We start from the raw sequence: 23823 nt of genomic DNA on the forward strand, positions 1-23823 counted from the left end.
GCTAATTAGCACAGCCACGGGCTGAGCATTCTTGCCTATTGCTCAGCCACAGACGGAGAATTTTCCAGCATCCCTACGAGTGGATGTTTATAACTCCACATACAGGTATCATACAAGTACGTAAATAGCACATGTAGAGTCAGCAGAACAGAAGCTTTCACATGACACCTCACATGGCCCCCTTTGCATACACTTTGGGGTAACCCCCCCATGGGTGCAACAGTGATCTGGCTTCTCCCCTTAAAATCCAGTAACGTGACAGGCTGCAGCAGAGCACCTCAGCCCCGCCTGCTCCCCCAGCCTCTGCGCTGCTCAGGTTGGGGCCAAGGCCAGATTGTTCCACTTGCTGCTGCTGCTTCGTGGTGGAGCAGAGCGCAGGGCGGGGAGGCAGGCGGGGGGACAGAGCAGGCTGCTGCATCGCTCCAGCGCCCGCTGCTGTGTGGGGAGGCCACCCCTGCTGCCTGCCAGGCCAGGCCCCCCAGGTAATCCCCTGGGCCCCACGAGTCCCGTCCATAGGACTGGGGAGGGAGCTGCCAGGGGAACCCCAAAGCGCAGAGCCTGGGGCGGCCGCCCCACTGTCCTCTGGCCAGGACAGCTCTGGCTGGACCCGGTTACGGGGAGCGATCTCCACACAGACAGCCTGGCCACCAGCCAGTCCTGGCGAAGGAGCGCGCTCAGGAGGGGTGTGCGCTCCTCCCCAGCACAGGGACACAGGCCTGGCCTGAGCCAGCACGCTGATCCTTAAGGCAAAAGCTCTGCAGAGAAAACACCCCAAAACCTACACACTAGAAGCTCACCCACCTGTCTTACGGGACCCCAGCAGGCCAGGCCCTCTAAACCTTCCACAAGGATCAGTGCCTGCCTGAGTGAGACGGCCTGGCCTGTTCGCTGGATCAGGAAGAAGGCCCCAAGTCTGGTAAAGCTCAGGCTATTTCTGCAAAAGGTCTTCCTTTGTCTGCCGGTCTCTGGAGAATTGTTGGAGGGCTTTGCCTTCAGCCTCCCCCTTCCCTGCACCTCCCGGCATGAACAGAGAACAGCGCTACCCGAAGTCCAGAGACGCAAACAATCTGAGGTTTACTGGGGTGAGCTTCCAGCCAACACGAATCCGGTTTCCCTTTTTCCCAACCAACTTCCTGTTTGCCCCCGACTTCTATAGTCACAGTCTCAGCTACCCCGTAACTACGTTACGGAGATGTAACAAACCTGTCCTAACATCATGCAATACAATTATCTAACCGAAGATATCACCCCCCCCTTCATTGCTTTACACCCAGCAAAATTAATTAAACAGCCGCCAGAAACAAAGAGCCAGGCAGAGGCCACACAGATAAACAACAGCGAAGTGGGGACCTTAATAAGAAAAGCATAACTAAATGTGGGTTTCACAACCCCAATTCGGTGAGTCCTGGTCAGACAGGAAACTATTGACCTACATTTTCTTTAAATCTTCTAGCCGCTTCCTTTTACCAGGAGGTGAGAGACTGGCCGGCCTCTCTCATGGTTTGGGACATGCGAGGGTGTGACCGGATGCTTCGCTGCCATGGCTGCCCCACTGCTTAGCCAAAGGCCGATAGCCTAAGAGCAAGGCCTCAGAGTCTCATAGCGAGAGATGCCCCACACGCAGGCTGAGAGTTAGATTCTTTGCTTTTATACCCCTGTAACTAGCTAAGTGATAAGAACCCACCTAAATTCTTCCAATCTAGGCCCTTACAGGCAGGCCTGAACCCCTAGACCCTAACGCGAGTCGGTATTTCTGAGTCTGCCGGCGGTGGACCCTTGTGGGTGAGGTTACAGCTTGGCCGGCCTTACTCACCAGCCGCCGTACGCAGGTCTGGGAGCAGCTCCCTTTGCAGGGGGGCAGGACCCAATCATATGTAAACCGATCTTTTACCAACGGCCCTCAGCCACCCGAGTCAGCCCGCCCGCACACGCAACAGCCTCCGCAGATGCAGCACCAGCATCACTTCCTGAGGCGACCCAGCCAAACACACCCTTGGCAGGGAAGCCAAGGTCAGACGCTGGAGGAAGATTTCCCCCGTTCGAAGGCGGCTCCCGGGCGCAGCAGCCCGGACAGCGAAAGAAACGGAGCCTAAATAAGAGAGCAGCCGGCAGAGCATGATCCATGCAGGAACCTTGACTCTGGAATTCACCCTCCCTGCTTTGGCTCAGGACACAACCCGGGCAACCCCCACCCCAAACATTAATCCCTCTCCCCTTCCAGAGCCAGGAACGGCAGCCAGGAACCCCAGCTCCCAGGCACCGGCTGTTCTCACGAGACAGTCGCCTTCGCACAATCAGCTGGGGGTGTTACGAAGCAGAACACCTTAACCCATAACAGTGTCAGTCAGGTGATGGATTCCGGGCTGGTCAGTTGGAATTGGGAGGAGATCTTCAGCCACATCTTGTGCCCCCCAAGAATGCGGCTGCTCCCACGGGACAATCTGTCTCTCCTCTAGCTGTTCCACTAGAGGTCCGGGCTGCTCCTTCCATGCCTGGGAGAACCAGTCTTTGCAGTCACGGTCCCGTTTATGCAGCTGCCACTTCCTCTGCACGCCGGATCTCTCCGCTCCGATGCTCTGGGTTTGCTCCAGGTGTAGGACGGGGCCATACCATGAAACGGGGTTGCCCCCCACTGCCACGACCCGCTGGATCAGCTGTTCTCAGTGCTGGTGGACAAAGTGCTCATCTAGGGGAGGGGAGAGAGAAGGGAACTGAGGGTTTTCAGGCTGTCTCTTGATAGTCTTACCTTTCCCAAGCCAACATCACCGGATTTAGCCTTGATCCAGAGGGACCGCTCGCCCAGCGCCAGCATCTCTAAGGTGGGGCGCAGCCGTTGGTCACCACAGAACAGTGCTGGGTAGATTCCTCTCCCAGCACTGAATGCAGCCCCCTCTGCTGTGGGTCTCGACTGCTCTTTAACAGCCCCACAACACATGGGCTAGATGGGAGTTAACACCATTGGACTTCTCGCTGGGGGGTACTGAAAGGAGACACTGGATAGTAGGTGCGGGGGTCTGGGGCTCGGGGCACTGCTACTGACCTGTTTGAGTTTGGGCAGATGAGACGGAAAGAGTGGCATCCTCTGGAAGAGACAGAAAGGGGGAGTCAGACAGGAGATGGGTCCCCAGACTCAGACGCTGTTCCTTGGTTTGGAACGCGCCATCTCCAGCCCCACGCACAAACCGCTCCTGAAGAGCTGAACCTACCTGGTCTCACATGGGCCTCCCAGATGGGTTCCCTGTTGACCTTCTCCACCACGCTGAACTCCAGTCCCGCCTGGATGTCCTTGGTGTAGATTTCCAGATACGACTGCAGACACTCTGCTTCCATGTTGCAAAACTCCAGCTCCTGCGAAAGGGGATATGGGATGTTAGAGCAGCACACGGAGAGTTCTGAATCATCAGAATCATTCTCTGGCCCGTCTTGGGATTGGGGAAACTGAGGCACAAAGTCACACAGTGAGAAAGTCAGAGCGGAGCATAGAAGGCAACGATTCTGAGTCCACATCTCCCTCTCTAACCCGCGAGACCCCACTCCTCTTCCACAGCTGGCAACAGAGCCCACGAGTTTGGGCTCCAAGGACCCCTCCTGTAACCCCAGAGACCCCAATTCCTCCTAAGTTGGGAGAAGAAGCCAGAAGTCCTAACTCCCCTACTCTAACCAGTAGGCCTCACTCTCCTGCCAAAGTGCTGACTAATATACACTGGCTAGCGTAAAAAAATCATTATAGTATACATTATCCATCCCCTATATAGTAGTATACATTATCCATCCCCTATATAGTAGTATACATTAAGCACCAATAACAATCAGCACAAATCTTGTGACAGGGATGGAGCCTACCAGGATGGACTAGGCCAGGATAATCACACCATGTGTCCCATCACACCTTGCACTAGCTGAAGTAAGTGTCTGGCATAAGCAAACAGGAAATTTGCCAGAATCAAGATACAAACTTGTTCTAGGTCTTACTACAAGCCTAGGGACGGGACCTTCGCAGAGCAGGACCTGGGATACTAGTAAAAGCGAGAACTAGCTAGTAGAACAGAGCAAAGGGTGGGATAAAAGAAGCTATGGAACTGGCACCCGCTGGTGGGCTGGATTTTAGTGACATCTAAAGAAACGTGCAGCCTGTAAGAGCTGAAATGCATAACTTTGAGCAGTGATCACTGGAAGCCGAGCACTTGGGTAGCCCCCCAGGAGAGATTCAGGTGCTGCGCAGCTGATTAGCAGAACGCCCACAGCTGGCAGTGAGAGTTGTACTGGTGGTGCACATCCACACATGCCTTGGTGCATATAACAAAATGTATTCCACACATGGGTGGCAAAAATTAGAGGGGGACACTGACTTTAGGGAGCACATTTTCTGTGCAAGGTGAAGGTCCCATTTTTGCACGGGACAGATCCTCCGAGACTGGGATCATACCGAACCTTTTTCCTGTAGCATACGAAGAGGCCTGACTGACATGAGTTATTTGGTCTCTCGAGCACATTTCATAACGAAATCAAGAATCAAGCCTGGTCAAGTTTCAGAGGGTTCCCTGGGCTAGTCTCCAAAATGTCACAGGACTCCAGGTTGTTTTGCAGAAACAGACAACACATATATTGGGGCACAAGCCTCCATCGGCTGCAGCCCACTTCCTCAGATGCAGGAAGCAGAAACTTCAGTTTGGCAGGGACATATACGCATGCAAAGCACGGAGTGTTACATTACTACGCAGAGGACCAGCGCTAATTAGGCTAAATCAGTCAGGGTAAATGTGGCCTACTCCCAACAGCTGAGGAGAAGGTGAGACAAATCAAAGGGTTACACCTGGTCAAGCAACTGACTAGACAAATTATCAACATACCGCCTGATTCACGGTGCCCCCTGCTCTGACTCATGATAAATCCAAGCACAAGGAACAGAACCCAAGAGTTTTACGCTGTCCCAGCCTCCTCTCACTTACCTTGGGTGTCACCTCTATGTTTGATGGACTGGACACCACGTAACATGAATTAAAGGGCAGGGGCTTATGGGTCTGAAGCAGTGTTGACACCAGCCTGGATGGGCACTTCTTCTCATAGTCTTCAACAGCCTGTAACATACAAGCGCCATCCTTCGTTGGAGGTACAGAGAGAACACGCCACAGCACCTGCTCCGTTCCCCTTTCCGCCCACACGGCAGCCCTCTGGAAGCAAGGACTTGATTACCAAGCCTAGGTCTGCACTACAGCTGAACGGTGACTCCGGTTCACGGCTCCAGCTACGTGAATCACCCGGCTGCCCCTCTGAGAGACGCTCACGGGAAAGACCTATTTGCATTCCTGAGCCTGAGGCTAATCAGAAATTGGAATTGTGGCTAGAGAGTGTCATAAATAGGAGCTGCGAAGGAGAGTCTGACTTACCTGAACAGTGAGGAAAGGGTCAATTGGAGATCCAGCTCGGGAAGGGGTTTGGGCAGTCAGCCAATAAAAATGCAGATAGGAATTTCAAACCGGGACAGAGGGGTTTTTCCTCTCTCCTTTATTTGAGATCAGAGCAGTGTCTTCCAGGTATTGAGGGATATGGGAGATGCTTCTCTCTCCAGGAACGGACTTCTTGAAACGTTTAAGCAGGAAAACATTTAGATAGTCCGTCGGAGTTTATTATTTTCCTTGTTTGGAAGTCGTGTCTGAGCTGGCTAATCGTTTTTCTCTTTTGTAACTAAGGATTACAGCAGGGACTTTCCCTGAGTCTATATCACTTCCCGGCTATTTACCACCTAGTCAGTTTACTATGCTCGCAACAGTAGTTTTGTTTTGATCATAAAAGAGTTTTCCTTTTGTTTTGATTAACCGATACTGGTTCATTGTAGTGTCCTGAAATTTACGTGACTAGTTACCAAGCAGAGTCCACTGTTTTCTGCAGATTCCCTCGGTTTCTTTTCCCAACTCCAAGCAAAACAGAGGTTGGGGCAGTGGGGAGAGCTTGCCTTAGGCAAGGGATTCCCAAGGGATCTCTTCCCTAAAAAAGGATTTAGTTTATATTTTCTTTTAGTCACCTGGGTGGCGGCAGCACGGAACCAGTCTTGTCTTTTTTGGATCTCAGGGAAACTGAGATGGAACAAGTTTGTGTCTGGAAGTCCCGGAGACAGATTTGCAGAGTTTATTCTACTCGTCGCCCTCCCCGAGGTCTGTACTCGGAGTGTCAAGTTGGGGAACTGAGCCGTGACAGAAGAAAGCTGGGGAAGGAAGGGGTTAAATGGTTTATAAGTAAAAACAAGGGCACGTGGGGGTATAACTAGGGAGACAGGTACTGCGGACTCTCCACTGAGCAGAGGAAATGTCAGCATGTTCTGTGGCGTACAAGGAGAGTCGCTGCCATGCTGGCAGGAGCCCACTTTGCAAAGCCGTTGCGGGGAAGTAAACATCATTGGGGGGGAGGGCTAGCTCAGTGGTTTGAGCATTGGCCTGCTAAACCCAGGGTTGTGAGTTCAATCCTTGCAGAGGCCATTTAGGGATTTGGGGCAAAAATTCATCAGGGATGGTACTTGATCCTGCTGAGAAGGCAGGGGACTGGATTCAATGACCTTTCAAGGTCCCTTCCAGTTCTAGGAGATAGGCAATCTCCATTATATTTATTTATATTTATCAATAGATCACCATGTATCTGGTTGATCTCGACGAAGCGCTATAACGCAGGGGATGGGTTTGCTTCCCACGTAGCCACTTGTCTCCAGTCCCGGGCCTTGATGCTTCTCACGTCTCTCCAACGCTGCCAAATACACTTGGACTCGCTGTCGCGACGGGCGTCCCTCGGCGCGGGGTGTTACGCGGCGCAGGGATCTGAGACATCCCTGGTAAGCAGGTCCTGCTTCTTTAGGAGCAGCCAATCTGGGAAAACGGCAATCCAGGGGTGTGCTGGGAGGGTGCTTATAGCTCACCCATAGGGAGAGCTCATGGCCCGGGTAGGCGTGTCTTCCCCATGGCCCATGGAGCTGGGGAGCTGACCCTTGGCAGGCACAGACAAGACTTCCTCATGTTAAGGATGCTGTAGTGAGGAGCCTCACAAGCCAGGATACTCCCAGGAACCCTGACCCCAGGTGGATGAGATGGTCCCCCAGATGCGTGATTACCTGGATGAGCGAATGAAGGTTTCAGGCTGCTGAGGTCTGCCAGCCGGCCTGGTGCCTGGTTTTCTCCAGACGCAGTGACCTGTGAAGGGCCCCCGCTCCTCTGCTCTGGCTCTTGGATGGCTTGCAGCACAACTGCTTGCCCTGGCATTTCGGGGACTTCCCTGCATGCTCCCCGTGCTCCTAGAAAAGCCCCTTCGAGGACCGAGCTGCAGATTGTCAAAGTAGCAGGGCTGGGAAAGGTGGGCGGAGCCAGCATCCAGCTCCAGTTCCTCCATGAGGGTAGCAGCAGCCTCACACTTCACGCAGAAGCGCCCCCATGCCTGGGACTCCATTTCTGAACCTACAAGATCCTTTGCAGCACAAACGTCTGGCTAACCCAGGCTGCTGACACAAGCACAGAACCCAGAAGACCGTGGTTTTCAAGGATTGGTGAATTTTTCACCATCGTTTGCCATATGAAGCATTAAAGACTGAGACTTTTCAGCTTAGAAAAGAGGAGACCAAGGGGGGATAGGACAGAGCTCCAGAAAATCATGACTAGTGTGGAGAAAGTGAATAAGGAAAAGTTATTTACTTATTTCCATAACATAAGAACCAGGAGTCACCAAATGAAATGAATAGGTAGGAGGTTTAACAAACAAAAGGAAGTTTTTCTTCACACAGCGCACAGTCAACCTGTGGAACTCCTTGCCAGAGGATGTTGTGAAGACCAAGACTAACAAGGTTCAAAAAAGAGCTAGATAAATTCATGGAGGTTAGGCCCATCAATGGCTATTAACCAGGATGGGCAGGAAAGGTGACCCGAGTCTCTGTTTGTCAGAGGCAGGAAATGGATGACAGGGGAGGGATCACTGGATGATTCCCGGTTCTGTTCACTCCCTCTGGGGCATCTGGTATTGGCCACTATCAGAAGACAGGACACTGGGCTACATGGAGCTTTGGTCTGACCCTGTATGGCCGTTCTTTTGTACGTTCTTAGACTGCTACCATTTTTAAAGCTTCTGCATTGATTTCAAAATTGGCTTGATGCTAGTCTCAGTGTGAGATGTACAGAGCAAGCCAAGTTTCAAGTGTCTAGTTCAAGTTTATCTGCCCACAATAAATCTGGGGCCAGAACACAAGATGCATAAGTAACATACTTTTCCACAGATAATCTACTGGATCATTTTCTGGGGGATGTACCAATAAAATAAAATATCTAATTCTGCCATAATGGTTTTCATCAGTCGGTTTCAAGGGAGCTCTGCAGCATGATCCCCATTTTAAAGATGGGGAAATTGAGGCCGGAGCAGGGACGTGACCTGCCTAAGGTGAGCCATCACATTAGTGCCAGAGCAGGGACTTGTTGGGAGTGAAACGCCCAGCGGTAGAAATTGGTCCTTAGAACTATGTGTCAGTGCACAGTTATCACATCAGCTACGTGCCTTGCAAATTACTCCATGTTCCCTGTAAGCTGAGCACTTGGGCGGCCACCAAGAGAGTTTCAGGTGCTGCCCAGCTGATCAGCAAGCACCTACAGCACCCACATGTTTCTACTGGTGGTGCACATCCGCACATGCCTCAGTGTACATCACATTTATTCCGTACGTGGATGGAACAGATTAGCAGGAATGCCGGTGGCTCGTGGCTGATTCTCAGTTACCTTGAGCCGGGAGTGGTCGTTAGGGATGAGGTAGAGGTGAAGAGTCGTCTTTTCCATCCGGAAGGCCCAGTAGAGCAGCACAATAGCGTGGACCGGCACAGGGGGCTGGGCGCGATTCTCCCACACCACTCCATACAGGCAGAAGCTGGGGTTCTGCAGCACAACGTGGAACGGTTTCACCCGCGTTGGTTTCTCCAGGGTCATCCCCGCCTCGATGAAATGGGCGATCTGCATCCGGGAGCTGTCAGCCCCTGTCGGTCGGACACAAAGCAAAGGAGGCGCCGTTAGCCTGCTGTGATTTCCAGCTGGCAGAAAGGCCATGAGGCTACCGAGTGTTGCAAACCACAGGCCCTGTCCCTCAATTTCCCCATCTTTAAAATGGGGATCATGATGCAGTTCTGGGGGTTGCTGGGATTCTAATGTTAGCTTCATATGTCCTCCTTCCCTATGCTCCCTCTGACCCCCGTGCTCTGGGCATTCCCAGCCTGCCCCTTAGCTACTGCTAGCCTGGGTTTGTATTATACTCCCTGAAAGCCAGTGTAGCATGGTCCATATTTATAGACCTCTAGCAATGGGAGCAAAGCCCTCTAGAACCTACATTCCCAGGACTAAAGCAAACCTCATTTCTACTCCAATCTGCCTTGGTAAATGACCCCAAGATCTATGGAAGTTCTCCCCCTCACCTGCCACAAAGTGCAGTCAACCTGTGGAACTCCTTGCCAGATGATGCTGTGAAGACCAGGAATTTAATAGGGTTCAAAAAAGAACTAGATACATTCATGGATAGGTCCCTCAATACTTATTAGCCACGACGGGTAGGAAAGGTGTCCCTGGCCTCTGTTTGTCAGAGGCTGGGAATGGGTGACAGGGGAGGGATCACTTGATGATTTCCTGTTCTGTTCACTCTCTCTGGGGCACCTGGTGCTGGCCACTGTGGGCAGACAGGACACTAGGCTAGATGGACCTTTGGTCTGACCCCGTCTGGCCGTTCTTATGATGAAAAGCCCTGGTATCACATTAATAGTCGCGACTCCAATTCTGGCTACAAATGTGACTAGTACCAGCAGTGTAAATAGGTTACAATCAAAATTGTCACAATCAACACACACCTGATAAAACAGCCATAGTGGCAGTGACTGTAATTGTGATCAGGACTGAAATGTCAGTTAAGGTCGTGGCAGTGACTAGATGCGTGGGCAAGGGCTGTCATTTCAGTTGATTGCAGTCACGACTAAAAGTCTGATGGCAGCTGTTGTGTCAGTTAAGTTTGTATTTATGGGTGTGTTGACAATTCCAGTCCTAATGATTATTTGATAATAACTGTGATTGCATATGAGAGCAAAGACGGCTGTAAATATGATTAACATAACCACTGGGTATTTCTGGTGGTAGAGGTACAACACATCAGCTTCATCATGTCTGTGATTAGACATTGTGATAAAAGGGCAAAAAAAGAGATTGAATTGGCCGGAATATTGAAATTTTTTTAAAAAGTTTCAAATGGAACCAAGCATCCTATTTCAGTTTCAACCCTTTTAAAAGGATTTTCAACTTTTAAAAATAAAATGAATGGAAATTTGGAAACAAAACAACCTGAAAAACCAAAACCATTTATTTTCAAAAATATTAAAATAAAACATTTAAAAAAAAATCATAATTTTTGGTTTAGGGTTTTTCCCCCCAAAAAAGGACAATTCGGGGGGGACGGGGGGAACCCCCACAAAAGTTAGTGAAAAAGTTTCTGGTGTTGCCACATCTGCAAAGAATCTGCCACAGAATTTTACTCGGCGCCAGCTGGGACTAACATCCAATTCATATTAATACGCCTACATTTGCGATTGATACGACCGGGCTGACAATTTCCAGCCTTGCCTCTGAGACACGTAACGAGCGGGAGGCAAACAGGCCTGTCTAAGGCACAGGGTTTGGGCTTTGCCTCCCAGTTCCCGGTCGAGGTGGCAAAGCCCAGATGTTGCCCGTGGCTACCGTACCTCTGAGGCACAGGAAGTGCGGGAGGTGCAGGGCTGCCATGGCCCCGGCCGGCTCCGCCCGGATGCTGAACAAGGGGCCGGCCACCATCCATTTCGGAGTGCTCCGTGCAGCCAGGTGCCGATCCCAGGAGTCGTAGCCGTACTGGACGGTCACGGGGGCCCGCACCTCGAAGCCCAGGTCGGTTTCAGAGCAACGGAACGTGCCTGCCTTGGGGAGGTGAACCCTGCACCGTGCGAGGAGGAAAAAACAACCAGGGCTAAGCCGTGCTAGATGGAACCACGAGCTGCAGCGAGCTGGCTGGTCTCCCTCCAAGGCTGACAGGGCGGACCCAGCGGTGGGCAGAGCCAGGCCGGGTCCACCCCTCGGAGCAGAACAGGAAGCATGAGAAGCGGCGACACCAGCTCAGCCGGCTGGCACCGGGCTTGCTGCCAAGCTTGGCCAACCCCTGCCGGCTGACCCCGAGGGAGGGAAACTGCAGTGGGCGCCATGGGCTGAATCCCCTGAAGCGGCGCCAAAGGAACCCTCCAAGGAGCTGGCAGAACCGTCGGCTGCCGAGTCTCCCGAGGAGACAGGGCCTGGGAGCAAGGGAGCCTACCGACAAGCAGGGCTCGGCAGTCGCCCATGGAAACCAGACTGTCCGGTTGTGTTGCTGAAACCACAGTTAGCGTGTTTCAGTCGGACCCGCACTGGCTTACGCACACTCGCGCGGGGCTGGGTATCACGAGCGGCCCGGCTATATTAACCTGCTGGCCCCCATCTCGGCCTCACTCAGGACTGAAGCAAGAAGCGTCTCATCCATCCCAGGACTGGCTGCTCCGAGCCGCCGGCCTTTACGGGGGCTAGAGACATTCCCTCCGCCTCCTGGCCGGCGCAGACGTGCCCGGGCAGCGCAGGGGAGGGGAAATCCCCCACGATTGTTGCGTTTTCTGTCTTCGCAGCCTCTCTAACCTGCCTGAGCATCCACAGTCCCTGGGGTCACCTACCCCGGGCACTTGCGCTGCTGGGTCACTGAGGCCCCGCTCGGCCAGCTCCCCGCGCCCGCTGGGGCAGACAAGGGGGTTAGCACCCGTGGGCATTCTCGTGCGATTCGCTAGTGAGGAGGGATGGTCTCGGTGCGATCGCCAGCCCGTGCACACCGCCGGCCTCCCCGCCCCAGCGCTCACCTGTACGTCGCCTGGCTGCCCGCCGGGCCCCCGACAACCTCTGGTTTTACTTCTTCTGGACGATCCTAAAACACAGGAACAGGCCTTAACTCGGCTGCCCTGGGGACGTCCCACGCCGAGCTCTCCCCAGGAGGGAATCGCGTCTGCTGCAGCCAAGAGCGGAGCCTGGCCCTGCGTCTGTGACTGGCACCTGGCAGCAGGGTCCCAGGTGAGTAGAGCTGCCAGGTGCCCGGTACCGGCCCGGCCACGTGCGGCATTTTTTTTGGTTTTTTGCTCAACAAGATTGGTCCCTCCCCAACCCAACCAATTTTTCACCTGCCATGTTCGAAATTTTGGGGAAAAGTGTCTGGCAACCCTACAGGTGGCCAAATGGCAGGGGGGCTGACAGCCACGCCGGGCCCCTGAGCGAGGGGGGGAGCCCCAGCTCCATGCTCCTGGAAGGGGCGGGGCCTCAGTCAGAAGGGGCGGAGCCTCATTGCCCTCCCCCCAAACTGCGTGGCCCCTCCCCCAGGGCTGTCTGAAGCGCACGGCACGGCACGGCACGCCCACCTCCCCAGGCAGCTCTAAAGCCGCCCACGTCTAGGGCTCCGGTGGTGACTCAAAGGACTTCCGGCCCCTTTGGATCAACAGGCCCCAGGGCAGCTGCCATCTTTACCCCCCCCCCCCATTGGCCTGCCCAGGGCCCCTATCACAACGCCGGTGCCTGGCTGTCGTTAGCTAGCCGAGGTGGGACCCTCGTGCCAGGCGGGATCACAGCCCGGGCTGCAGCCAGAGGGGTTCCCTGGAGTCTCGGAGCGACCGGCTGCCGGGGGCGCGAAGTGCCTCTGCCCGGAGAGACGGGACGCTCCCCGCACGGCTCCCGTCCTCACGCCCAGGGCTCAGCCATTCCCTGTGTGACACGAGCATCTCCCATCGTGCCACGGAGCACTGCGGGCGCACCGCCCACTGGGCCTCCAGCCCGACCCCGCCGTACCCCAGGCACTGCGTCCACTAGGCCTCCGACCTGCCTCCGGCCCGACCCCGCCGTACCCCAGGCACTGCGCCCACTAGGCCTCCGACCTGCCTCCGGCCCGACCCCGCCGTACCCCAGGCACTGCGCCCACTAGGCCTCCGACCTGCCTCCGGCCCGACCCCGCCGTACCCCAGGCACTGCGCCCACTAGGCCTCCGACCTGCCTCCGGCCCGACCCCGCCGTACCCCAGGCACTGCGCCCACTAGGCCTCCGACCTGCCTCCGGCCCGACCCCGCCGTACCCCAGGCACTGCGCCCACTAGGCCTCCGACCTGCCTCCGGCCCGACCCCGCCGTACCCCAGGCGCCGAGCCCACTAGGCCTCCGACCTGCCTGCGGCCCGATCCTCAATGTACCCCAGGCGCTGCTCCCAACAGCGCCACAGACGCCAAGTAGTGCACCTGCTGGCCTTGTGGAAGGCGCATCACGAGAGAGATTAGACACCCCACACTTAACACATGCAACTGGCACAATCCCTGTAGCCGGGCGTAAAGGAGACAGCAGGTTCCCCACCCCTCTCCTGAATCTACGTTTAGGGGTGGCTCCTCTGGGCTACCGTAACACGTGTAACAAACAACAGTAATTAGGAAGGTATTTTTTTCAGCTGTGAAGACCTGGCCCATCCCTCAATTAGCCATTATCTGACTGGCTCACTAAGGATAATACCACTTACTTACAGTGTCTCAACTAACCCCCGCCCCCCGCCCAACACAGAGTGTGAAATCACATGCCCACAACAAAGAGAAGGAGACAATAGAATACGAAAAGAAAGAGACTGACGGACATAAGCGGGGGGAGGGTGGATGGGGGGGGGGGGGCGGAAGAGTCACAACTAATCCCTTACCTCCTCTCTGGGACACAGTTTGCATTTGTCCGTCCGCCAGTGGTGTCCGGCGGGATCTTCCCTCCTGCTTTGTTTTCCTGCGGCAGGCCGGGAGACGACATTTCAAGTCACACACACGCCAGGGGACGCTTGCGTAAGGGCAACTGGGGTTTTTTGGGTCGGTGAAAAACAAGCGGGATCAGAGCAGAGGCATTAACTGAAGACGGGAGGGCATTGGCGCTGCTCAGTGTGAGAGATCAAGGGGGATTGCAGGAGGTCTGGGGAGACGGGGCTGGAACAGGTGTGGAGGGGAAGGGATTACGAGGGCGGAATCGGAGCCAACAGCCAATCAGCCACACTGTCAGAAGCAGCCCGCTGGCACCGTCCAATGGACACACTCACTCCAGATTAAAGGGGAACACTGGGCAGATGGTCCGAGTACCAGGATTCTATCCACAAGCCCCTCAAACTACCCCACTTTGCCCAGCCAAGCAATCATCAAGTGCCCCATCCTCTGTCGCCCACTCCCAGCTTCTGACAAACAGAGGCTCGGGACACCATTCCTGCCCATCCTGGTTGACAGTCATTGATGGACCTACCCTCCATGAATCTATCTAGTTCTTTTATGAACCCTGTTAAAGTCCTGGCCCTCACCACATCCTTGGGAAAGGAGTTCCACAGGTTAACTGTGAGCTGCATGAAGCAATACTTCCTTTCTTTTGTTCTTAACCTGCTGCCTGTTCATTTCACTAGGCGACCCCTAGTTCCGGTGTTACGGGAAGGAGCAAATAACTCTTCTTTATTCACTTGCTCCACGCTAGCCCTGATTTTATAGACCTCTAGCTATAAATGTTGTACCGTTACAGTAAGAAAACAAACGAGTGAACATGCACTCAAACGGTATTCCAGAGAAGGCCTGCCCATCTATGTACGTGAAAGAACTATAATGTGCCGTGCCTACACAAGGATCATCCGCCCAGCCACAGAAATGCAGCCACCCCTGGGATCGGGCTCAGCTGCCCCACACAGAGACACAGGCTCTTTACCGTGGGTGTTTTGGAAGGAAAACGAGTGTGACATTTAAGACCTGCTCCAGGAAGCCAATCCCAGGCTTTGCAATCCTCCATCAACCCCCATGCGGCCCCTCCCTGAGGGGAAAGGGCAACAAGGCCCAAAGGGAACGGCCCCAACCCCGGCAGTGCCCCTGGTTGGACATACAGGCCTGGGGCTGCCGCAGGTCGTCACAGCAGTGACTTTCCCTCCACCTTGAGCCACTCTCAACTCACCAGATGACTGTGTCCTTCCTGCCCCAGGGGGAATCTCCTGTCCTGCCCGAGCGAAGCGGCTCTCTGGTCCTAAAGATGAGACAGGACAGTGACAGAGCAGAGGCGATCTCCGCGGAGAGGTGCTAAGCAATCAGCTTCACAGAGCAGAGAACACACTAGACCTGGAGTGCGGCTCTCCTAGGCCCCGCACTGCCAGCCAGACACACGGCCAGAGGGGGAGAGCGAAAGACTAGCATTGCACGATTCGCACAGCACACGCAGCTCTGCAGGATACCCCGCTACCTCACCAAGGAGCCGGGGAGAGACACACACAATAAAGCACAATCTGCACAGCGTGACTCACCTGAACCCCCGGCTTCAGCGCACGTGGACGGCTTCTGCTTTTCTTGTGGGTGGCTCGAAGCTGGAGGAGAGATTTAGAAGAGAGTCACCTTGAAAGGTAAAAACAGGCCAGGACTAGAACGGGACACAATTTATTCACGACTCTGTGGACAAAAAAGATGCAGATTCAGCAACCCCAAAATGTGTCGTGAATCGGTGTCCGTTTGGCTGGCTTGTTTATTTAAGGAAAAAAAATATTTTCTTTAATCTGGAAAATGGTGCATGGACATATTGGAAACATTTTTGATTTTTCACTTTAAAAAACAACTTTTGGTTTCAAAATTTCATTTCGTTCCTTTTCAAAGCAATAACCTCCCTCCCTTAGAAACAGCCAGAAGCAAAATGAAAGTTTTCGATTTTGTCACAATAAAATGAACATTTGTACTGAGGTTTACAGGATCTTTTGAAAAGGGGCATTTATTCTGAAAGATCCCCTTCTTAACTGCAGGGTTTTGGTTTTGTTTTTTGAAGGGCCACGACCCTGTCCTCCCCAGGTGAGTGCCCTATCCCCTAGGCCACGCGGGAACCTGCCCCACCACCTTACTGTCAGGGCACCCCTTATCCATCCTGCTCCGGGGCTGACCGGTTCTGGCCGTCCCGACCTGGGGGAGGCAGGACTAGAACCCACGACCCTGTCCTTCGCAGCCTCCATTATATAAATGAAGCGTGGGAAATTCAAAGCCTGCCTTCATTTACAATTTCGATATGTCTAATTTACATCCCTTTTTCGATAAAGGGATGTAATCTAGTATCTAGACATAGCCATACGGGCTAGGCTAGGGACACCATCCTGGCTAATAGCTATTGATGGAGCTAACCTCCATGAATTTCTTTTTTGAACCCTTCACAACATCCCCTGGCAAGGAGTTCCATGGGTAGACTGTGTCTCAGCAGGCCCCTAATCTCCTGCAGCAGCTCTCAAGTGAGTAAGTCCCTGTGCACATGCACATGGGAGAGTGGAAGTAGCAGCTGGATGGGTGGGGTGCAGGGAGCTTTTACTCAGTTTGACCTTTTCCCCCCAAACTGGAGCACAGAAGTTTTCTCACAAAGCCAGCCAGGCCCAGGGCACGCTGGGACGTTTGCCCAGAAACCATTGCACAAGAGCCCTCTGGAAATCATGAGCAACCCCTGTAGGAGGGAAGCACACGTAAGCCACTCGTGGTCTGCAGGGGGAATCGAACCTGGGGCCTCTGGAGCTGAATGCGGGGCCTCACCAGCTAGAGCTAAAAGCCAGCGCGCTCCGAAGCCTCCTTACTGGGCCTGGGGGCCAGCGGGTGGGACCCACCAGGCCGGAGTTCCGCGCCTGGTGTGAACGGGGCGAAGCGCCAGGAGCCCGCTCCGGATTTACCTGCCCGCAGTGCGGCCTCCGCCTCCTCCAGGCGCCGCAGCGCCGCCTCGGCGTCCCCCCGGCAGCGCCGGAGCAGCAGGCGGGCGAGCGCGGCCGCCTCGGCCGCTGGGAGCGGGACGGGCGCGGCTCCCCGCTCCGGCCGGACTCCGCTCAGCGCCTCCCGGAGCCGCTCCAGCCCCTCGGGGTCCAGCGCCTGCAGCTTCCCCAGCAGCGCGGCCCCCGCCGCGGTCTCCATGCTGCGGGCAGGAAGGGACCGGCCCCTCCTGCGCTTCCCGACGGCTGCCTGCCAGCTGGAATCCCCCCCAATCAGGCGGGCTCCCTGCGTCCCCGCCCCGGAGCTCTGCCTTCCCCGGCCGGGATCCGCCTGCCTCCGCCCCCTTTGCATAGCTGCAGTGTCACTGGCTGGGGGGAGTTAAGCGGAGGAGACGGTGGGACGCATTCATACAGAGGTGGAGTTGCTTTGGATTTACACTAGGGGCACCCAGATCCGCATCCGACCCGGACTGTATTGGCATCAGTAGAGTCACTCTGGATTTGCGGCTGGGTAACTGAAACCACAATCATGCTGCGTCTAGACTGGCAAGATTTTGCGCAAAATCTTGCTGCCTGTCTACACTGGCCGCAAGTATTTGCACAAGAACACTGTACAAAATCGGTGCTTTTTGCGCAAATACTCTGATGCTCCCGCTCAGGGATAAGCCCTCTTGCTCAAGTATTCTTGCACAAGAGGCCCAGTGTAGACAGCAACGTTAATTTCTTGCACAAGAAAGCCCGATGGCTAAAATGACCATCGGAGTTTTCTTGCTTGTCTACACTGGCACGGATGCTTTTGTGCAAAATATGTGATTTTGCGCAAAAGCATCCGTGCCAGTGTAGACGCTCTCTTGCGCAAATACTTTTAACGGAAAAACTTTTTCGTTAAAAGTATTTGCACAAAATCGTGCCAGTCTAGACGCAGCCATGGGGTTCTGACTCTCTGACCTTTAGTGGAGTCACTCCAGATTTACAGTGGAGTAACTGAGATCAGGATCTGTAAGATCAGTGTCAGTCTCTCTGGATTGACAACAGGGCCAGCGAGCTCAGATTCTTGACAGCGGCAATTTTTAAGCAATCTGCATACATTAACTAATTAATTGACCCCCACAACACCCCTGTGAGGTAGAGCAGTATCATTATCCTCATGTCATACATGGGGAAACTGAGGTAGAGTGAGAGGGGCAGTGACCAAAGTCACACTCCAAAAGGCCCTACTCCCTAGCACCATGCTTGTCTCTGGCTTGGATAACTTTTTAAAAAGTTGAGCCCCCTCCCTTCCCCCCCACTCCCACTGTGATGGTGTCTGTGTGACACACAAATGTGAGACTTAGCTTGTGAATTCAGGAGGGCAGAGTTCTGAGAGGGGATCTGTGTGGGAGGCACTGAAAGAGTTAATAGGCTCTGAACGCCGCAGCTGCCTTTACTAAAATTCTCATCTCTGAGCCATTTGTTCTTGCGGGAGGGGGTTGGGCTCCTATCTCTCCAGACGAGAGGCAATGGAGAAGGCCTCCGAGAAGGGGTGGGGCCGGGGCGTTGGGCCCTTGGCCAGCGTTTCCCAGAACATCTCTAGCAAGTCAGGGCGTTCGGAACAGTTGCTTTTTGCCTCACACAAAGGAGCTCTAGTCCAAGAGACGTGCAGGCGATCAAGGCAGGCCGGCCCCGCTTTCACAATAGGCCAAACTGTTTCATAGAATCATAGAACCATAGAGCTGGAAGAGACGTCAGAAGGTCCAGCCCCCTGCCCTAGGCAGGACCAATCCCAACTAAATCAACCCGGCCAGGGCTTTGTCAAGCCGAGACTTAAACACCTCTAGGGATGGAGACTCCACTACTTCCCTAGGGAACCCATTCCAGTGCTTCACCACCCTCCTAGTGAAATAGTTTTTCCTAATATCCAACCTGGACCTTTCCCACCACAACTTGAGACCATGGCTCCTTGTTCTGCCGTCCCTCACTACTGAGAACAGCCTCTCTCCATCCTCTTTGGAACCTCCCTTCAGGGAGTTGAAGGCTGCTATAAAATCCCCCCTCACTCTTTGCTTCTGCAGACTAAATAGACCCAACTCCCTCAGTCTCTCCTTGTAAATACGCTCCAGCCCCCTAATCATTTTGGTTGCCCTCTGCTGGACCCTCTCCAATGCGTCCACATCCTTTCTGTAGTGGGGGGCCCAGAACTGGACACAGTACTCCAGATGTGGCCTCACCAGAGCCGAATAAAGGGGAATAATCACTTTTCTGGATCTGCTGGCAATGCTCCTCTTAATGCAACCTAATATGCCAATTAACCTTCTTGTCTACAAGGGCCCACTGTTGACTCCTATCCAGCTTCTCGCCCACTGTAATCCCCAGGTCCTTTTCTGCTGAACTTCCACTTAGCCAGTCGGTCCCCAGCCTGTAACAATGCTTGGGATTCTTCCGTCCCAAGTGCAGGACTCTGCACTTGTCCTTGTTGAACCTCATCAGATTTCTTGTGGCCCAATCCTCCAATTTGTCTAAGTCACTCTGCACCGTATCCCTGCCCTCCAGCATATCTACCTCTCCCCCTAGCTTAGTGTCATCTGCAAACTTGCTGAGGATGCAATCCATCCCCTCAGCCAGGTCATTAATAAAGATGTTGAATAAAACCGGTGCTAAAACTGAACCTCGGGGTACTCTGCTAGAAACCGACTGCCATCCTGACATCGAGCCATTGATCACTACCCGCTGGGCCCGACCTTCTAGCCAGCTTTCTATCCATCTTACCGTCCATTTATCCAATCCACATTCCCTTAACTTGCTGGTAAGAATATTGTGGGAGACCGTATCAAAAACCTTGCTAAAGTCGACGTATATCACATCCACTGACTTTCCCATGTCTACAGAGCCAGTTACCTCATCATGGAAGCTAATCAGATTGGTCAGGCAGGATTTGCCCTTCGTGAATCCATGTTGACTATTCCTGATCACTTTCCTCGCTTCCAAGTGCCTCAAAATGAATTCCTTGAGGATCCCCTCCATGATTTTCCAGGGACTGAGGTAAGACTGACCAGCCTATAGTTCCCTGGATCGTCCTTCTTCCCTTTTTTGAAGATGGGCACTACGTTGGTTTGTTGCAAAGTGCCTCCATGTGAACAAACGACCCCACAAACCGGACCACCCATTCCTCAGACCCTGCCGGATACATCAGCAATTCAACTGGGTTGCCTTCAAATCTGAGCTTCCCCAGTTTCTTAAGGTGCAGCCCATTTTCCACGTATCCCTCCTGAAGCCTCACACACAGCCGCCCTTTTCCCCATCTCCGCCGATCCAGATCCAAGGACAGGAGAAATACACACCCTTTGATGCTGAGCGGCAGAAGAGGGGACTCTACTAGTGGACTGGAAGGACTATGGAACCTGCTGCCCCGACCCGATTTATAACCAATGGGAGCTGAGAGATTGTGCTGGGGGTGGAGGCAGTGTGAAAAGTCCCCCCACACACACACACACACTCTGCAAAGGCACACGGCACCTAAAGGCTCATGGCTCCAGCAGCCTGCCACTTTGAGTGGTCTAAGGCTGTGACAGGCAAGGAGCCTGCTTGAGCGTCCTGGCGGATCCGGATCCAAAGATTTGGCAGACCAGATCTGGCCCAGGGGTAGTATATTGCTCACCTCTGGCCTAGCCCATCCTTGTCCATCCTGATCTTAAAAATCCTCCAAGGATGAATATTCTAGAGTCTCCCTAGATAAGCTGTTCCGCTGCTTAACTGTCCTTAGAATTCGAAAGTTTTTCCTAAAATATAACCTGAAATTCCCTTGCTGCAAAATAGGCCCATTCTTTGTCCTGTTCTCAGTGGACGTGGGAGACAAGTGCTCACTGGTCTCTTTATAACTCCAATATATTTGAAGACAGTTGTGTTCCCCCTCAGCCTTCTCCCGGCTGAGGGGAATTGCTAACAGGCTTTACAAATGCACAGCCCGTGCCTCATGCTAACGGGTCTAAGAGTTTAGACTCTGCCTGTCTCTGTTGCAGCCAGGAGCTGAGGTCCGGAACTGCACACAAGTTTTCACAGGAAATGAGGAAGAAGCCCAGAAAGAGCAAGACCGTTTTTGGCAAGCGTCAGCTCTGTCTGCCTAAGCCCCACCCCATTTCTCCTGCACACCAATCGCTTTGCAAGCCAAAGAGCGGTTTCCCCAGCTCTGGGCCAGCCCCTGGCAGTTTTGCTCAGCTCTATGAAGAGGCAGGATGGTGAAAACGGTGCGGGATCACCTGGTGGACACGCTAGACGAGCTGGGGCAGGAGGAGCTGAAGCGCTTCAAGAGCAAGCTGAACGTGTTCCCAGTGAAGGAGGGTTACAACAACATCCCCCGGGGCAAGCTGGAGAAAGCCGACGTCCTGGATCTGTGTGACATGCTGATCAGCTTCTACCGGGAGGACTATGCCCTGCAGGTGACCACGGCGATCATGTCAGACATCAATAAGAAGGACCTGGCGGACAGACTCTGCCAAGCTACAGGGGCTGGTAAGGCGCAGGCGGGGAGAGATCACTGCTCCGGCTAAGGGTCCTGAAGCGCTTTGAGATCAATAGAGGAGCTCTGTACAAAAGCGCAGGATTCTTCTTCCGGAATCCGTCCCTGAGCTCTCGCTCCTTCCGTGCAGGGTGCTAGCTTGCGACGGGAGCGGTCCCCATCTCCAAGGAAGTGACAGTGACACTAAGTGTGTAGCGTGAGCTCTGCTCTGTCTTCTGCCCCTGCCTGCCTGGCTCTCTCTCTGTCAGCACTGCCTCTCTTCCCTCTGGCTGACACCCTCCACACAGGCCACACACGGAGTCCCAGAGTGACAAATGTGTCCTCGCAACTTAGACACCAGAGTTCGAGTTTGAAAGGCTGTGGTCCTAGCACCGGCTGTCCGGCACCTCTCTCTGCCACTTGGCACCACACTGAGTTACGGGCCGGGAGGAATCCGACATTTTGGTGGGGGGGTTTGAAAACGAATCTTCCATTTCCTTTCAGTTGTGTTTCTTCTAAGTGCTTGAAATCTGCTTTCACTTTTGAGGCACTTTCCGTCCTCTGCCTGACCTTGCTGGAAGTTTCTGCAGGTTGTTAGTTCTACCTCTGACCCCCCCTCAGTGCTACTGTGGAAACAGGGCAAACTTCACGGAAGCAGCCTCAGTTTGCTCCCAGCTGAGAAATGGCCCCCAGGGCCTTTTGTTTTGAGACCAAGGGCCGGGTTCTCAGCGGGTGTAATTCAGCATCGCTTTGTGCATTTACACCACTTTATAGCAAGTGGGGATCCGGCCCTGACTGGCCTATTGATTGGTCTGTGCACAGCATTGCACGGAGGACTCTGTCCAAATGGTGACAGAAAAAGAGAAAGCACCTTTCGGTTGCTGCTGTTAAAAGCGGAGCAGTGGGGGAAATGGCGGGAAGCTGACGGGCGCTATAGCAAAGCCACAGACAGGGAGTTCAAAGTTGAACTCGGATCCCAGCTGAAGAGCGGACCATGTGAACGTGTCTTACTCTTTTTCCCACTCCGTTCCAACTTTTGCTCCAGCTGTGTGTCCCTCCCTTTCCCCTCTCTCTCGCTGTGTTTCTGTGGATTTAGCTCCGCTGCACGTCCAGCGAGATAGCCGAGGTAGCTGACTCTAGCTAGCTCAAGCACGGCTAGCAGGGAAGCCGCATAGTACAGACCCTAACGCAGCTGTTACACACGTCTCTGTCCAGGACGCTAGCTAGAAAAAGGAACTTCGCCCCTTCGAAGCAGAAATGTCGCCATTTCTCTCTGGATCGCTCTGTGTGTCTGTCACCGTCTCTCGTTGGGTGCGTGCATTCAAGGGGCTGCTCCCCACAGCTGTCAGTGCTCACCCCAGGGAAATGCTAGAGACCAACGTGGGGGACTCAGACACTCCCTGACTGTCCCTCTCTCTCCTGCAGGATCCGGAGGCGAGGGGCAGGAGCCAGGGCCACCCGGTGGTGCTACAGGAGGACAAGGTGAGTCCCGAAGCACCCGAGGGTCCTTTTTCCTTCCCCAGGCAGGCCGAGGGGTGTTCAAAAGTGTGGGCTCCCTGCAGAGCGACCTGCCCTTCCCGCAGTCTGTCCCCTCCAACCCAGAGCCACCTCCCAGCTCCTGGGACCAACCTTCCATCCTCCCTGCTAACCAGAGTCCAGCTCTGCTGCCCCCAGCTCCTCTAGTGCAACACTAGGGGGCGCTGTGCTGCAGGAGCAGGGCAGAGGGCTCCCAAGGCCTAGGGGGTTCTGGCTCCTCGGTCGGTACTGAGCTGATTCCCCAGGGTGGTGCTAGGGCAGGCCTGCACAACATACGGCCTGGGGGCTGCAGGAGCTCACGGTGCAGCCCGGCCGGGCGGAGGAGCAGAGCGCCGCCGGGAAGGGGGCAGTGCGGCGATGCTCAGCGCCAGGCTGCCTGCGTGCCGCTCTGGCGCGAGGAGGCGGGGCGCGAGCCAGAGGGTGGGACGCTGGCATGACGTGGTGGCGTGACGTCACCGCTGGCGACTGCCAGATTCAAAAAGGCTCCGGCAGCCCCGCAAAATGGAAGGCAGAAGCCAGGTGGGGGTGGGGTAGGGGCTTGTGCTGAGGGGGGCAGGTCAGGAGAAAGGGGAAGACACCAAGGGGCAGGGGCGGCCTGTGAGCCTAGGCAAACCCCCTGGCCATTGACGGCCATGCAGGCGGGGCGCCAATCGCGCCTTCCGCCTGGGGCGCCAGCTGCCGCAGCCGGCCACTCCTGGCCAGGGGGCCAAGTGCAGACAATGAGGAAAAGGGCAGGAGGGGCGGTGTCAGTGGGAGGGGGGACAGGGTGATGCTGGGAGAGGAGAGGGGAAGGGCATTGGGAGCCGTATGTTGTGCAGGCCTGATTTAATTGAAACATTCTTAATAAAGAATCACTCCCTCCCCAAAACCTACCCTTGCGGCTAGGGTTGCCAGGGGTCCGGTTCTCTACCGGATAGTCCAATATTTGCACTCTTTGCCCGGCTGGGCACTGGACGGCTCCTTCTGTGGCGGTGCGGGGGTTTTTTTTGTATGCCCGACACGCATGGTTTTTTTTTTTTTTGCTTGACAAAAAATTGAGCCC

At 54.4% G+C, this 23823-nt stretch overlaps 2 protein-coding genes across 3 annotated transcripts in view; one reads left to right on the forward strand and one right to left on the reverse strand.

Annotated features, from left to right (window-relative positions):
• PYCARD (PYD and CARD domain containing) overlaps positions 1 to 23823 on the forward strand; it is a 45302-nt gene that overhangs the window by 18706 nt on the left and 2773 nt on the right. Inside the window, exons 16-18 of the mRNA XM_089778923.1 lie at positions 11079 to 11118; positions 20978 to 21259; positions 22671 to 22727. Coding sequence (XP_089635049.1) covers positions 11079 to 11118; positions 20978 to 21259; positions 22671 to 22727 — 379 coding nt within the window. The remainder of the gene's footprint in view (positions 1 to 11078; positions 11119 to 20977; positions 21260 to 22670; positions 22728 to 23823) is intronic.
• On the reverse strand, positions 382 to 17079 carry LOC102458828 (caspase recruitment domain-containing protein 8-like). Of its 2 annotated transcripts, XM_075929021.2 has the most exons (11): positions 16742 to 17078; positions 15356 to 15415; positions 15013 to 15081; positions 13748 to 13824; positions 11894 to 11958; positions 10730 to 10953; positions 8739 to 8989; positions 4950 to 5078; positions 3207 to 3348; positions 3041 to 3082; positions 382 to 2686 (listed from the first exon to the last, which is right to left on the reverse strand). In XM_075929021.2, the coding sequence occupies exons 1-11, from the start codon at positions 16974 to 16976 to the stop codon at positions 2661 to 2663; spliced, it is 1320 nt and encodes a 439-aa protein (XP_075785136.2). In that variant the 5' UTR covers positions 16977 to 17078; the 3' UTR covers positions 382 to 2660. The 2 variants fall into 2 exon arrangements, with proteins under 2 accessions (XP_075785136.2, XP_075785137.2); XM_075929022.2 differs by lacking the exon at positions 15013 to 15081 and having other exon boundaries at positions 16742 to 17079.

The sequence above is a fragment of the Pelodiscus sinensis genome, chromosome 5, assembly GCF_052426305.1.
Source record: "Pelodiscus sinensis isolate ZL-2025 chromosome 5, ASM5242630v1, whole genome shotgun sequence".
In the NCBI taxonomy this organism is placed as follows: domain Eukaryota; kingdom Metazoa; phylum Chordata; order Testudines; family Trionychidae; genus Pelodiscus; species Pelodiscus sinensis.

Coding starts and splice junctions, on each gene's coding strand:
- LOC102458828 (XM_075929021.2), bottom strand. CDS start 16,976: ATGGAGACCGCGGCGGGGGCCGCGCTGCTGGGGAAGCTGCAGGCGCTG. Junction 15,082..15,355: donor CGCTGAAGCCGGGGGTTCAG/GTGAGTCACGCT, acceptor TCTCATCTTTAG/GACCAGAGAGCCGCTTCGCT. Junction 3,083..3,206: donor GGAGGCCCATGTGAGACCAG/GTAGGTTCAGCT, acceptor TGTCTCTTCCAG/AGGATGCCACTCTTTCCGTC.